General features: G+C 35.6%; 1 protein-coding gene across 1 annotated transcript in view; it reads left to right on the top strand.

Annotated features, from left to right (window-relative positions):
* eys (EGF-like photoreceptor maintenance factor) overlaps positions 1 to 14915 on the top strand; it is a 266834-nt gene that overhangs the window by 19479 nt on the left and 232440 nt on the right. The window contains exons 4-5 of the mRNA XM_084736538.1: positions 11010 to 11206; positions 13175 to 13302. Of these exons, the coding sequence (XP_084592664.1) occupies positions 11010 to 11206; positions 13175 to 13302 (325 nt within the window). The remainder of the gene's footprint in view (positions 1 to 11009; positions 11207 to 13174; positions 13303 to 14915) is intronic.

The raw sequence follows: 14915 nt of genomic DNA, 5'->3' as shown, positions 1-14915 counted from the left end.
ATTATTTTGAAGAAGTGGTTTCAAGGTTACTTCCAGTGCCGCCTGGCATACGTTTGTGCAAAAGCAGATTAGGTCTATACAGTAGAGAAGGAAAGTACAGTACAGGGAGTGGAGGGTCATATTAGATGATTCAGAGAACAATGATGAGCTTATTTAACATTTGAAAGAAAAGGTTGCAAGAGAAGAACAGCCTTCATCCTCTTTGTATGTAATGTAGCTGAGCTGAAAGCTGGATGTTTATAATCAGATAAAGGACATTATAGGTTTATGATTGTTGATTATTGAGCAAACATTGATTCACCAGATTGCTCATCAAAGTAATCTAATACAAAATTGTTTTTACCTTTATTTATTTCTTTGTTACATGCATATTTGTAAAAGTACAACGGCAGTGAAATGAGGTTGAATCAACTTTGCAAATATCAAACAAAAACAGAGCAAAATAATAATGAAAATAATAATAATAACAATAATAATAATAAATGGTAATAGCAGTATGTATAGGGAAAAATAACCTCACAGTTTTTTTTACACAACAAAATAAAATTAAAGCAAGGTAAGAAGATAAATTAGGCAAGGTAAATAAAGAAACTGTAGTGTTTGAAATTGCAGTGATACAACAGTGTATACTATGTATATTAAAAAACATATAGTATGTACATTGGTTGTATTGACAGATGGTCATTACAATTAACAGACAATATGCAGAGAAACCTGCTTCATTTATATCTGACACAAATCTCTGAATGGTTAATGTTTTTTTCTTTGGAGTGTTTCACCCCCTCGTTTGTTTGGGTTTCTTCTTCTATGGCCCTTAAACACAGCAAAAATGGACGTTGTCACTATATTGACGTGTGATTCCATTGAATCATTTCCAGAGAGAAACATGTTGTCTTCACTAAGAGACTATTTTTTACAGAGAAGTACAGAGGACAGATACAGAGAGTTGACCTTTGACCTTTTTGATATAAAATTTAACCACCTCATCATTTTATCCTATCAGATATTTGCGTGTAATTTTGTCATAATTGCAGCATGAAATCTTGAGTTATGGCCAGAAATGTGTTTAGTGAGGTCGCAGTGACCTTTGCACACCAAAATATATCAGTTCATCCTTGAGTCCAGTTGGTCTTTGAACCAAGTTTGAAGAAATTCCCTCTCCCTTATTATCCCTCATTGACATATCACATTCACAAGAATGGGATCACCTGAAACGTAAAGCCTGTGGAACCATAATAAAGGTTTTTCAGAATATTCTGAATCACAGAGGTCATACAGTCATAATTGTGCACCACACAAATCAGGCTGATTGGTCCAGTAGTATTTGAGATAAACAAGCTTTAGGTCCGTTAAACCTGCCTACACACAGGCTTGCATGCACAAACACAAGTGATCGCAAAGGGATAATAAAACACAGTGCATTTCTTGGTTAAATATAAGCACTTTTTCAGATGAGCTGTCAGTGATGAGCCATTCTCTGAATCAACAACCAGTGTTTCAGGGCTTCCACTGTAGAGAGCAGCTAACCAATAACAGAGCCAATGTTTTCTTTTGCATGTGCTGGTCAGTGTTTATAGTCTGATTAGCAACTTGAAATGTAAGAACAAAGTTAGATGTGTTCCACCTCTTTTATTCTCCACACTGACTTTATCTGCATGCAACCAAAGGCCGTTCAGACGTGATTAGTCAATACTACAAACCAGAAAACTCTTGAACTTTGCCTGCAGACTCTGCTTTCATATGCAGATATCTGTTTATAGTTGGGTGACCAGATGAGCATGAGTCATATTAGGAAGAGAGAGCCGTTCTGTCAGATGGATTTAAATAGAATAATTTAGAGTGACATCATTTGTTATTAATATTATAAAATCAATTACAGATCCTGAGGATATGAAGCACAGTATCCTGGCACAGATGGCAGGTGTGTTAAGCTTACAAGCACACTTTTTTCAACATTTTTTTAATTACAGATTCCTCCTACTCTCCATCATCTAGTTTAACCTTGTCAAATGACATCAATAGTCCGCTATTTATGATCAACTAATTAGTGCAAAGGACAAGTGAGAACACATCCTCACTAACATTAAGTATTTTTGAAAAAGGAACAGGACATTTTTAGAAACTAAAAGTCGGAATTACAGCCTACAAAACTGATTTGATCGGAATAGTTTCATGAATTCATGTGTTCATATTATCTACAACTATAACCGTTACAAAAAGGACAGGATTTGAGTTTTGGGACAACTGCCTGTAATTCAGGACTGTTCTGAATCACCCCACAATTATAAATCCATATTTGTAGTCTGACTTGTAGTTCTATTTATCCATCTAGACTTTTCTGTCATGAGTTGTGGAGTTTTGGAGATATCAGCCATACAGATGTCTGCCTTCTCTCTCATGTAATGAGACTAAATGGCCATGGCTTGCTTGAAAAATTCAAAAATCACTGTCTTTTTTCAAAAGTCATGACCTGGTTAGTCAAGGTCGTCCACAGAGCTTGTTGTGAGTAGTTTCATGTAGGAACTACTTCCTGCAGTAGAAAGATAGCAGTCTGTAAGTAAGAGGAAGAGAAGAGTAAGTGGGTCCAGATTCCTATAGAGACACTGGTGATGTTTTTTTTCAGAATATATTTGAATATCACAAGCCAAATGCTATTTAGTCCCATTAAACTGGAGGGAAGGCAGACTTCTCTATGATCAATACATCCAAATATCTGCAGCTCACACCAAAATCACCTAGATGGATAAGTAACACTGCAGACCAGAGAAAAATATGTATTTTGAACTGTCCCTTTAATTTTGAAACAGAAGATGCCATTTTGAAGACTGGTGAATATAACACATGTCCTTTATCTGATTATAAACATCCAAAGAGTTTGTTTGTTGATTGTACTTTTATTCTAACTTCAAGATATTTATTTATCACAAGCGTATTTGTAAAAGTACAATAGCGTGAAATGAAATTGCATCGTCAAACATTAAGAGGAAATAAATATATATGTAAAGTTACACACAGAGAAAAGCGGCAGAATATCAACATAACTAAATCAAGATAATAATGATGTACACAGGGAAAAAAATAACGCAATCTCACAGAATTTTTATTTACAGAATAAAATGAAAGTAAGATAAATTACAACAGTTAAGGAGAAGTATGACCAAAGACACGGCTGAGATCCAGAAGATGCCTTTTTCTTTCCTGATGAATAACTGATATCGAGACATTTGGTCAAATCACGGAAAACAGGTGGAATTGTAAAAACGTCCACCCTTGCCTGATTTTAAATGGATAATTCATATAATCCACATCAGAATTAGATTTGTGGAGTTACATGCACCCTCTGCCTTTGCAGCTTTTATCTAATTTGCTGTAATTGCTGCTGCTCTCTCAAGTAAGCGGCCTCCGCTGGGTGCTTTCGCATAGTCATGGTGTCCTGCTGTCGCATCAGCTTCTTGGGAGTTCTGTGGAGCTTGTGCTTCCTCCACCTCCCTGCTGCAGTTGCCTCATTAATCAACTGGAAGTTAGTGGCTGCTCCAGCGCTGGCTGCCCTCATAGGCCAAAGTCTATGCGCACAGAATAATGAGCCAAACTCATGGGACGTTTCAAATGAGATTTTCTTTTGATTTGACTCTCCTCTGCACCACCTCGAGGGTATTTGTTGCAAGGTATTACCATCTTTATGGGGCCATTTCCATTTGGTATAAGGTGTTAATTGTTTTTGCAGTCTTGTTGGTGGTATATCAAATTTTAAAGTTTAATTTGGCCTATATATGCCGTTATTACCCTTGTTAAACTATTTAATTAGATACTGACACAATCTGTCTCTTCTTTATGTTTATTAGATTGCTGCTGTTCATAATCACTGCAGTGAGTGTTTGAGATGAACACATCGGTGGGAAACGTAACAATCCTTGAAATTATCAGGTTTTATCTGCGTTCTGATTAGTGTTGAGACACTGAGCTTTAAAGATTTTGCATACCAAGTAGCAGAACTGACATGTGGAACAAGCATCTTTCATACATGAGAATGACAGACACCCTAAAAGTTTCTAAATGTACATCATCAAAATCCTGTCAAATATGCAAAAGGTCAAATGCAGATAGAACCGTCTTATCCTGAGAACTCAGTTTCTGCGTGGAATAAGATTCTATCTGCAAAACATAAAAAGAAGCAGTGATTTTCAAGGAACAAAAACAGTTTGCTCTTAAATTGTTTAAAACCATAAAATTAGTGTTGCAGCAGAGGGTCTACGTGTTAAATCTAAAGCTTTATGAGGTCTTCTTTTCTGATTTCCAGACACCAAATATGTGACTTACTATTCTGGGGGCAAATGGAAAGAAAAAAAACAATGGATGAATGGAAATAGTATTTATGTTGTAATTAAGATCTCATCAATTCAAATGTAGACTATTTAATTGATTTTAAAGGTATAGTTCACCTCAAAATGAAAATTCAGTCATTATCTACTCACTCTCATGCCGATTTAAGGTTGCATTTAGGTTTTAGTGCAACACAAAACACTGTTTCACAGGACAACAGCATTGCAGAATTTCCCAGTTTAACCCTTTGATGCACAACATATGAACACCCCTTCTAATGCGCAACATGGGTCAAAAATGACCCGCATTCATTTTCCATGTGTTTTCAGGCTGGGTGAGTGTTTCTTTGCTGTATTTTTTTAAAATCAATTTATTTTATTATTAAATGTCCCAATTATAATTTTAATATCTTGTTTCTGATTAGTATAAGGTCAATGCTTCCATTGTCTGTTTATTATTTTAGGAATAAAAATAGATTTTGGATTACTACACCACATGGGTCAAAAATGACCCATTTATCCAAGTGTGATTTTGAATTAAATTACTTCATACTATAACAATAATTTGCTTCAACTAATCACTTTAGCAATGCTTTGGGCCAAATAATCGTACATTTTATATTTGAAATGTGTTTATTTGTCGTACACAAACATGGACATTCTGTAGACACATACCTCTGATAACAGTTGAACAGTTGATATTTTAACCATTTTAACATCTGATTTGTGACCAAATAAAATATAACAACTGATCAAGTACATATTGAATAGTTTAACAATTGTAATCTTATTTGTGACCAAATACAATAAAACACAACTGATCACAGTTTTCATGATGCATTTACAGAAGCTTGTAACTCTCTGAAACCATCTAATGATGCACTGACCTGCTTGTAGAACCACTCTGCTACACAAAGTCTATAGAAACACTTATAAAAACTTCAACATAGAAATACAATCAAAAACTAAAAGGACAGCTGTTGTCATTTTCTGATGTAACTGTATTAAAATCACTGCATAAAATTAGATTGAAGCCAACTGTAAGTTGTTCTCCAAGTCTGTTAAATAACTGAGATTTCTTTCTGTCTTCAGGAGCAGTATTTTTATTAATTATGTGGTATTTTTCACCCGGATAAAAACAATCCAACTTAAGCTACTTAACTTAACTTAAGTTAACTTTAAGCTACCTGGAATAATGAATAATTATAATAACATCTTGAGATTTAATTTTGTCTTTCTCCTGCCGTCACCATTACCGCTTTTTGTTTGAATGAAAGAGGGAGAGTTTGCTTGTTCTTGTTACAGAGCGCCTGGACGTATTTCTGCTTTAACATCAGTCCCATTTGAGAGGAGCTACTGTGATTGGTTTCTTTCTGTGAGGAACACAGCATGTGACCAATTGCATTTAAGAAAAGAAGAAACAGCTGACTTCAACGATGTGCTCAGTCAAAAAGTAACAACAACCTTCCTACAAATGTAGTGGACTCAAAAGTACAATATTTGTCTTTGAAATGTAGTGGAGTGAAAGTAATAAGTTTCCAAAAAAATAAATACTCAAGTAAAGTACAGATACATAAAAAATGTACTTAAGTACAGTACTCAAGTAAATGTACTTCACTACTGTCCACCACTGAACATAACATATCTGATCACAGTAGACTGCTAACAGCCATTTCAATTCTTACATCCCTCACAAATGACCACGATTTTCGATGAACAGCCATGATCTGAATATAGAAAAGCAAATGCACAAAATATTATCATCAGTATACAGAGACAAGCTTGATAGTGGGGCAGCCAGGGTTTATTATGATCTTGAGGCATTTCTAGTGACAGGATCTGTCAACTGTCGCACTAGTTTAGCTTTATTTTGGTGTCCTAGCTAAGATAGCTTGCTAGGTACAATATAATATGCTATAATACAATATAGCTAATAGTATTGAATATATTTTCCTCTCTGACAAGTAATGTACTTTTTCTCAAGGTAACTTAAACCTTATCAATTATTATACAGTTATATTTCACAAGTCTAGCTAGCTAGCAGCAGTTACTTTGACAAGTCTAACTAGCTAACTAATAGGCTAGTTATTATTCTTTCTGAGATAAGTAGTCTAATGTACTTATTTAATAGACTGTATGACTAATTCTCAAGGTAACTTAAACCCTTATCAATTATCATATACTTATGTTTCACAAGTCATCAAATGTCAACATCTAACTAACAGTAGCCTATTGAAAATGTTTCCCTTTCTGACAAGAAATGGAGCTACTTAGTCTTCAAATTACCTTAAACATAATCAATAATTATGCAGAGTTATCACATCAAATTTCTTATCAGGTAAGATGATAATTATTGTAAAATAAGACTTACATGTTTCAGGTCTTCAAATAGTTCTCCACAGTGGGCTACAGTAAATACTGTATGTTACACAAATGTGGGTCATTTCTGACCCATGTGTGGAAACTTCATGAAGACTGACAAAAGCTATGCTTATTCATAAAGGAAGAACAGAACACTTAATATGATGATTTGTGCTAAATAAAACAATTAAAATTTACTGAATAGTTGGATAAATAAATGATGACATACATAGAATATAAACATTCAGCATAGAAACACTCAGCCATACATGAAATAACATGGCAAATGGATATGGGTCATTTTAGACCCATGTTGCGCATTAGAGGGGTAGTGATATAAAAAGTGTTTTTATTCAAAATGTAAAAAAGAAAAATATACAAGAAGGATGAATTATGATCAAAAACAAGTTAATTGAGGAATACCTGGAATGCTGAGTAATAAAATTAATTAATTGCAAAGATACGGCAAATAAAAACTCAGTCGGGTCACTTTAGACCCATGTTGTGCATCAAAGGGTTAAATGAATGGTCACCAAGTCAACTTTGCATGTTGAGGCATGTTGAGACTTGGATTACACCTGATGAGCAGTGTGGAGGCATTCTGTGTCTTTTTTTATGGTTGTTTCTGTTTGAAAATTCACATTACATTGTTCATGAGATTCTGCAATGTTGTTTTCCTGTGAAACTCCGACATGAGGGTGAGTAGAAAATGACTAATGAACTATTCCTTTAAGGCCTGCAAGACTTTAAAAAACAAAAAAAACTGCAAGAAGTTAAAGGCTAAAGTGGTAGCTAACTAACAATGAAAATAAACAGGACTGAGCTTGGAATTTGACCTGCTCTTCTTTGCGAGATCTTTAATAAAATCCTCACTCTTGAGGTTTCTTACATGCTGCCACTGAGCAGTGAAGCGAACAAGCGACAGAGAAGCAGAATGTCAGTCGTCCTCTTCTCTTCCCCCCAATTTGCTGATTGGCTCACACAGATAAAACCTTGTAGAGCCATGTTTGAGTGACTTTGTAGATAGAACTTTTTTCTTACTAAAAAGCCCAACTTGCATATAACTTCAAACAAAATTGTGGCCACAAAATAATATTTTCTTAGAGTTTTGACAAAAATCTGAGTTAGAACCTTATAGTTGCAAGGGGAGGCCAGCACAAATACAAGTGAATGTAAAAAGAAGAAATGGTTGTATTATAGCATGCAGGACCGAAACTAAAATGATCACATATTAAGAAGTCTTTTCATGAGAGCAGACAGTCTAACAACCATCATCTGTGTCATAAATATATGTGACAGATAGTCGTGTTCCTAAAAATACAGCAGTTTGTGTTGTCACAACTTTTAGTGGACCAGTTATGAAAACTCCATTTCTGGTGGAAAATGAGTTGAGGAAAAAGCAAGCCCTGAAGTTGTACACAGTAAGATTGATGCCCACAGAGGAGGCTACGAGGAGCCTCTGGGACATGAGCACTTGTATCAGCAGGGGGATTAAAGAAAATATGCAAAGAAAGAGTCGCTGGAAAGATAAATGTGTAGGCACCTCGTGAAGAACACAAAAATGAAAACCCTCACCGGGGAATAACATCAAATTTTTTTCACCTTGAACCTCGAGTGAATTCAGTCTAATTTTATCCTTTGCATACAATGTCACTACGGCGTTACCCTGCCTGTGGTTAAGCTGCTGCTGCTGGTGGTACTGCAGCATTTAGAAAACTACTGGCCGCAGCTTAGTTCAGAGTTACTTTATCTCAAAAAGTGCTTATGAACCGGGCTGCAGCACTGTCTACTTAGTTTACAGTTCAGCCAAAATCCTCCGTGAAAATCATTTATACATCTTTATGACGACTTTCCTTTTATTACTGTATTTGGAACGGAGGTGTAGACTTATTTTTGTGCACATACAGGACTGGAATATCAGGCCTTTCCAAGTTGGGAACTCTGTCTGTGTGAATTTAATCATTACTTCAGTCCATGTTTTAAATCAGTCATTTCCAGAGACTGGGTCGAGGGATTTTATTTGGTTCGCTAATAAATAAAAGATTATGGGGGAAATTCTAAAACATTTAAAATATGTATATTGTTTTAGCTTATATTTCCAGTGATAAAAGTACCATTAGGATGTTAAGGACCAGTATTTTGCCTCTGTGTTAAACAAGTTGGAAAATTACCTTTAAATTTAAGTTGCATGATTTTAAAGCAGTGACATTATCAGTCATCTGATTTTTCTAAAGCTGATCCAGCACTTATCTTTTTCACTGCAGTAAGGTGACAGAATCAAAAATACTTTATTGTTCCCCAGGGGAGAAATTGTTTAGGCTACAAACAATGGATTGGAGCAACATAAAGTAAAATCAAAACAAAATCAGTTAAAAAGAATATGGTTATTAAAACTATATCAGATAAAATATAATGCAAATAGACACAAATCAGTCGTTGTTAAAGTGTAGAACATTTATTGTGCAGTTACAGTGCAACAGTAACGTCAGTCTGATGAGTAAATCACAGTCCAGCAGAGAAAAAGTTCAGATGAGGACGTTTGATGCGTCTCTGCAGCAGAGCAGCTAAAAGCAGCTTCACTGTGTTTGTGGTGTCTGGCATCTGTCTTTTATATTTTATATATATATATACGTATATATTCACTGAACAGTCTCCCTCACTTTAACAGGGAAAAAACATCAAGTATTATTACAGTCCTGATATTACAGTTTTTTTTTCCTAAACGCCATCATCCTTTTCTTCATCTGTAGTCACATTTCTCACCACAACATCGGTCTGTTGTGGACTGTATTATTAACACGAATCATGTTCATGTTTTGCAGAATTTGCAGTCAATTAACATGTTTTGAACATGCTTACATTTCCTTTACATACAAGTGCAGCCACTACCAGAATAATGTCTCTTTCTTTCCTGTCACTAACCAGTTGAATGAAATGTTCAATACTTTAAATATAGAATAAAGTCTCAGCTTATATGACAGCAGCTCAACAGCTACATACAGTTGAATGACGAGATAATTGAAACATAGCCAGGTGCTGAAGTTGTTTCAATTACATGGACATATACAGTAAAAAGGGGACATTTAGGATTGATTTTGTTCAATGTGGATAAAGAACAACATAGCAGAGAGAGAAAAAATAATGTTTGGATGAGGCAGAGGAGTAGTTGGACCAGGACGAATGCGTTTTTTTAGTGTGTTTGTGTATTTTAATGTATTTTTTACACATTTGGAACCAAAGGCCAACATTTGTTGATGACTGGCAGCAGATTCATGTTAAAGTAAAGCTTTTACTGTTTTTTTCTGGCCTGGCATCGCCAAACTAATATGTTTTTTTTTTCACACAAATACCAAAAAAAGTTGGTGTCAGTTGTGTCAGCCAGACTAATATCTGCCAGAGCAAATGAAAATGTGAGCTTGGCAGATTCGTCTGGTCCACAGGATAATGTTTCATTCACTTCTAGATCTTCTGTACCAGAACGGCACACATTTGGCATAAAACCAAACTGTAGAGTAGTTTACAGTAAAAGGAAGCTGAATGTTCTGTTCTACTTTATTGTGTGAAGGGTAGAACTAAAAGATGAAAAGTAATGCAGTTCTTCTGTTTGAAGTCATTGTGCTGTGACTGACTGTATGTTCTTTTTGGACAGGAAACGTGTGTCAGGGTTTTAAAAGGATGATTTGATAGTGAGTCTGGTTTACCGTGTTTTGATAGGGTTCAAGTTTTTTGCTTTTTGCACCGTAGAGTAGCTTTTATTATTCTCACATCTGTCCTATTGTTTGGTGATTTGGTCTCAGGCCAACCAGTCTGTAATTAAATCTATCAAGCGTCTCTACAAACAGGCCTTGAAAATCTTGGATGAAAAGCAAATAAGGTACCATCTTTGCCACATCTTAAGTAAATACAAAACTTCAAAGTTTTACAAACCTCATTGGTCTTCATTCTGTAAAACTTTACTTCAGCTGCTCTGTGAAAATGTTGCAGAACTACAGAGCAGATCCACCGGAGCTGCTTCAAGTGGCAACTGTAAAGGTCCATTCCGTAAAACATCCTTGCACAGCTTTTTCTGGGAAAACTTGCACTGCATTTAAGAAATCTACCAAATCCTGGTTGATTCAGCAACAAACATACTCATCTCTAGTTTTTAAATGTTTAAATTAAGCTCAGCTATCTTTTTATCTTACTGTTGCAATCTCTTATCGTCATAAAATCTAGGGACGGGTGTTGCGAGTTAACGTTCTCTACAGGTTTGCATCGAAGAACTGTTTTCAGCTCGTCTGTGTGTATCATATCTGTCCCAATCAAATAAATGTGTTGTCTATCATACAGGCCCACCTTGTGAGAAGAGGAAAGCTCCCTGTGATCCAAATCCCTGCAGAAATGGCGGCGTGTGTGAGGAGAGGCCCACCGGGTCTGTCTGTCATTGTCCGGAAGGATTCGGCGGCCTCTACTGCGACTCCCGCGCTGACCTCGACTGCATGTTGTACTCGTGTCAGGAGGAGCAAATTTGCACCACAGGGGAGAGTGTGAGGACTTAATTTCCCTTATTTGTTTTATCTCAGTGGGACATAAACAAGAAATGGCACATGGAAATTAATATAGTGTCTTGAAACGAGATCAAATGGCTTCATTCCGAAGGCTGCAACAGCAATTAATATTTCCTCCTGTAGATGAGCCGTGGGAAGGAGCGTTTGCTTCCTCCAGCATTTTGATTGAAGATTGAATGACCTGGCGCATACTTAAGTGTCAGTTTGAAATGGTTCTCATCAAAAGCCTTTTGTAATTGGATGCCGGCTGCAATTTTCACCTTTCACTGGAAATGCTGGTGTGGTCATTCGTTTCGCAAAGGCAGTAGTGTTTTCTAATGTTCTCAAGGATACACCAGAGAAAATACAGTAATGGTCTAATTGTCTTTCTCTGACCTTTGTTTTGTTCATTAGAGTTTGCCGAGCGCGCTTCACATTTTCACAACCCACCTAAGAATACCAGAGCAGAGCAGACTAAAAAGGACATTTATCAAAATAATGCGTGATGCTACTGCAGCTTGACATCGATATTTTTCTAGAAGCTTAATGTGAAATTTAAATCTCTTTAACTTTGCATTACAAGACCATTAGCATTTATTAGCCTCTTCTGGTTTCTAAAACTCATATTAAAACATATATTATCCCTATTATTTACTTGCCTAATTAGATTCTGTTATATATAATTGTAGAGATCAGTAACAAATAATGTGAGTCAATCAAGGCGTGATTTTTTATCACTCCAGTGAATCGCCGTCTTATTGATTGTGTTCCCGCAGTTACATAGATAGATTACTTTATTAATCCCTGGAGGGAAATTAAGTTTTCATAACAGATAGGTATTTGCAAAATACAAAGACAAAAATACATTGAAAATACACAGAATATGCAAGATGTTGAAACAGAGTTAAAATATACCAAGTAGAAAAATGTAAATAAATGAGGTGCGGAGTCCTAAAGAATCTGAGAGGTCTACCACTAGTACTTTAATAGTAATAATAATGATTAGAATGATTATGATGATAATATTGATAACTGGTACTCACTTCCTGGTTTAAAAAAGGCGACAATAATGCTCAAGCACTGGTGTAAACTTTCTATTTTTCAGCATACTCATTAAATAATATTGCTATCAGATGTGTCTTAACCATAACATATCGACTCTGTAGCCCTTCTAAATCAAAGATAAATAAGAATTATGGTTTAATAATGTGTATTTTGATTAGCATTTAGAGAACTCTGAGCAGCTTTAAAAAATAAAATGACTGCTAACTGTGAAATGAAAAACTTTAACATTTTTTAACACTCTATCAGATTTCCCATCTTCTGGAATTGATGTTTACATTTAATGAAAAAAATTAATCACTAGGTTGGTCCGTTACAAAGTTTAATAGCCAAGATTTTGATCTTTTGAAATACATTTTCCCAGCAGAATAGAAGAATAAAAATCAAAACCCCTTTCAAAATACATTTTCTCAAGAATGAGGAATAATCGAGGGTGGATATTTCATGTCACGGTTGGTGGAGACAACAATCATGTCCCAGTTGGAGCTATGATGGGAGATTTCATGAGTCAGTTTTCAACGGTGGTTATATTTTAATTTTTTGATCAAAACCGTTGCCAGGGACATGTTCCTATTGTTCCTACCCTTGGGTAAAGAAGGTGTAGAACAATAACATTTAATAGCAGTAACAATTGTAACAATAATAATGATTATTAATAATAAGAATATGATGATGATAACATAGCAACAATAATGCAAAAATGTACAGTATATATGGTAATAAGAGACATATATAGCAGGTATATTCAGGTATTCCTTATGAGCAGAGTGTTAGCAGTAAATGAGAAAAAGTAAAAAATGATGAAATCAAGTTCAGTCCAGTTAGTGGTCTTCTGTGCCCTTGTGTAATCTAACCCTGTTTTCCCCAGCTGACTGCTGACCTGGTTTGTTTTGCCTCTGTATGCAGGACTCTGAATGTGTCTGTGCAGATGGTAATGTGGTCCCAGCATGCAGGAGGCAGCCGAAGCCGTGCAGCCCATCACCATGTCTCAACAATGCCACCTGTGTGTCCAGGGGAAATGATTATGTCTGCAGGTGAAACACATACAGCGATCTAATAGAGGCCACTCTCTCACTCCACTTTCTAGATGATTGGAGTGTCTTGAGAATGTGTCTCCCACTGCGAGTGAATAAAAATGGCTCTTTTATTCTTTCTCCATCCTTTAAATGTGATTAGGATTTACATTTGACTTAAAAGCTTTAAAACTTCTATATACCTTTCTGGCAGAACTCAAGCCTCTTTATTGGCTGCTGATATTCTATATTTTTCTTATTGTCAACAAATCCCATGTGAAGACCAAAACCAACTATGAGTTGATCCAATTGTGTGTGTATGCAAAGCCTGCCTCAGCTTACATCGTTGTCCAAAATTATCAGAGGAGCAATATGTAGCATTTAATCATGAAAAATGAGCCGTGCTGTCCATGGCAGGCAGTCACTCAAGTCGGGAGCGTGTATTTTCAGAGCAGTGGGCTTTTTTTTTTTTGTCAGGATAATAGGCTTTACATTGACAGACAATTGACAGTTAATAACAGCTGATCAACTTACAGTGTAGGACTCGTCCTCGCCTGTTACTGTCAATTTACAATGTTCTGCTCCTTTAAAAACAAACTACAGAAAACACTATTAAATACATCAGTGGGCCACATTGTTAAACTAGATGACTCATTTCAGTGAACATGGGAAGTGTATTATGGGAAATGCTGTATTTTGTGTTATTTTATTATGTTATGTTGAGTTAATCCTATATACACTATCCTGGTTGTTGAGCTGCAGATCCTGACTTTCACACCAAATGTGCATGAATCCACTGCTGAAAATAGACCCAACAAAAGTATATTATTTACCCCTGTTTAAAGGAGAAATCTGTAAAATATTTACAGTAAGGAATTATAAAATTACCATGATATGTCATCATAAATTAAGGAAACATGTCAAGTTGAAATACTCACTATTCCTGCCTTAGCTTCCCTAAGTCTAGGGAGGAGGGGACTGGGGGGAAACAACTCGCTTTGACCATAGAAGGTAAATTAAATTTTAAATTAAATTAAAACCTATTTAACATACAGTTAGAGGCTTCAGGTCAGTATCTGGACTGCAGGACACCCAACTGATACATATTGCTCCTTATAGTAATATTTTCTTAATAATATAGGAGTGCAGCATCTAACAATTATTTTCGCTGTCGGTTAATTAGTGAATTATTTTCTCAATTAATCGATTTGTTATTTGGTCTATAAAATGTCAAATGTGAAATGTCTCGTTTGTCGACAACCCAAAGATATTCAGTTTACTGTCATAAAGGAGCAAAGAAACCAGAAAATATTCACATTTAAGAAGCTGCAGAAAGTGTTGACTTTTTCTTATTTAAAAAATCCTCAAACCTACTGATCAATTATCAAAATAGTTCTCTCTAAACTTAAGAGCCCATCTGTTTTAGAAAATTTTGCATCTTTAAAAAATAGGAATGGATGAACTGTACAGGGTGGAGAAGTCAGAAAGTGTTGGGAAAAGGGCGAACGCATTCTTGGTTTAGGTCTTTTGTGGGTTTTTTGACAGACAGAGTATTAAGAAGAATATAATGCTACCTTTATCTTTTAAATAATAAAAAAATGTTTCCCACAAAGCATATTGTATTGAATCCACTC

This window comes from Lutjanus erythropterus, chromosome 14 (assembly GCF_056507025.1).
Source record: "Lutjanus erythropterus isolate fLutEry1 chromosome 14, fLutEry1.hap2, whole genome shotgun sequence".
Lineage (NCBI taxonomy): Eukaryota > Metazoa > Chordata > Actinopteri > Lutjaniformes > Lutjanidae > Lutjanus > Lutjanus erythropterus.
The sequence above is the reverse complement of the archived record's forward strand: the minus strand, read 5'-3'. Positions and strand labels throughout refer to the sequence as shown.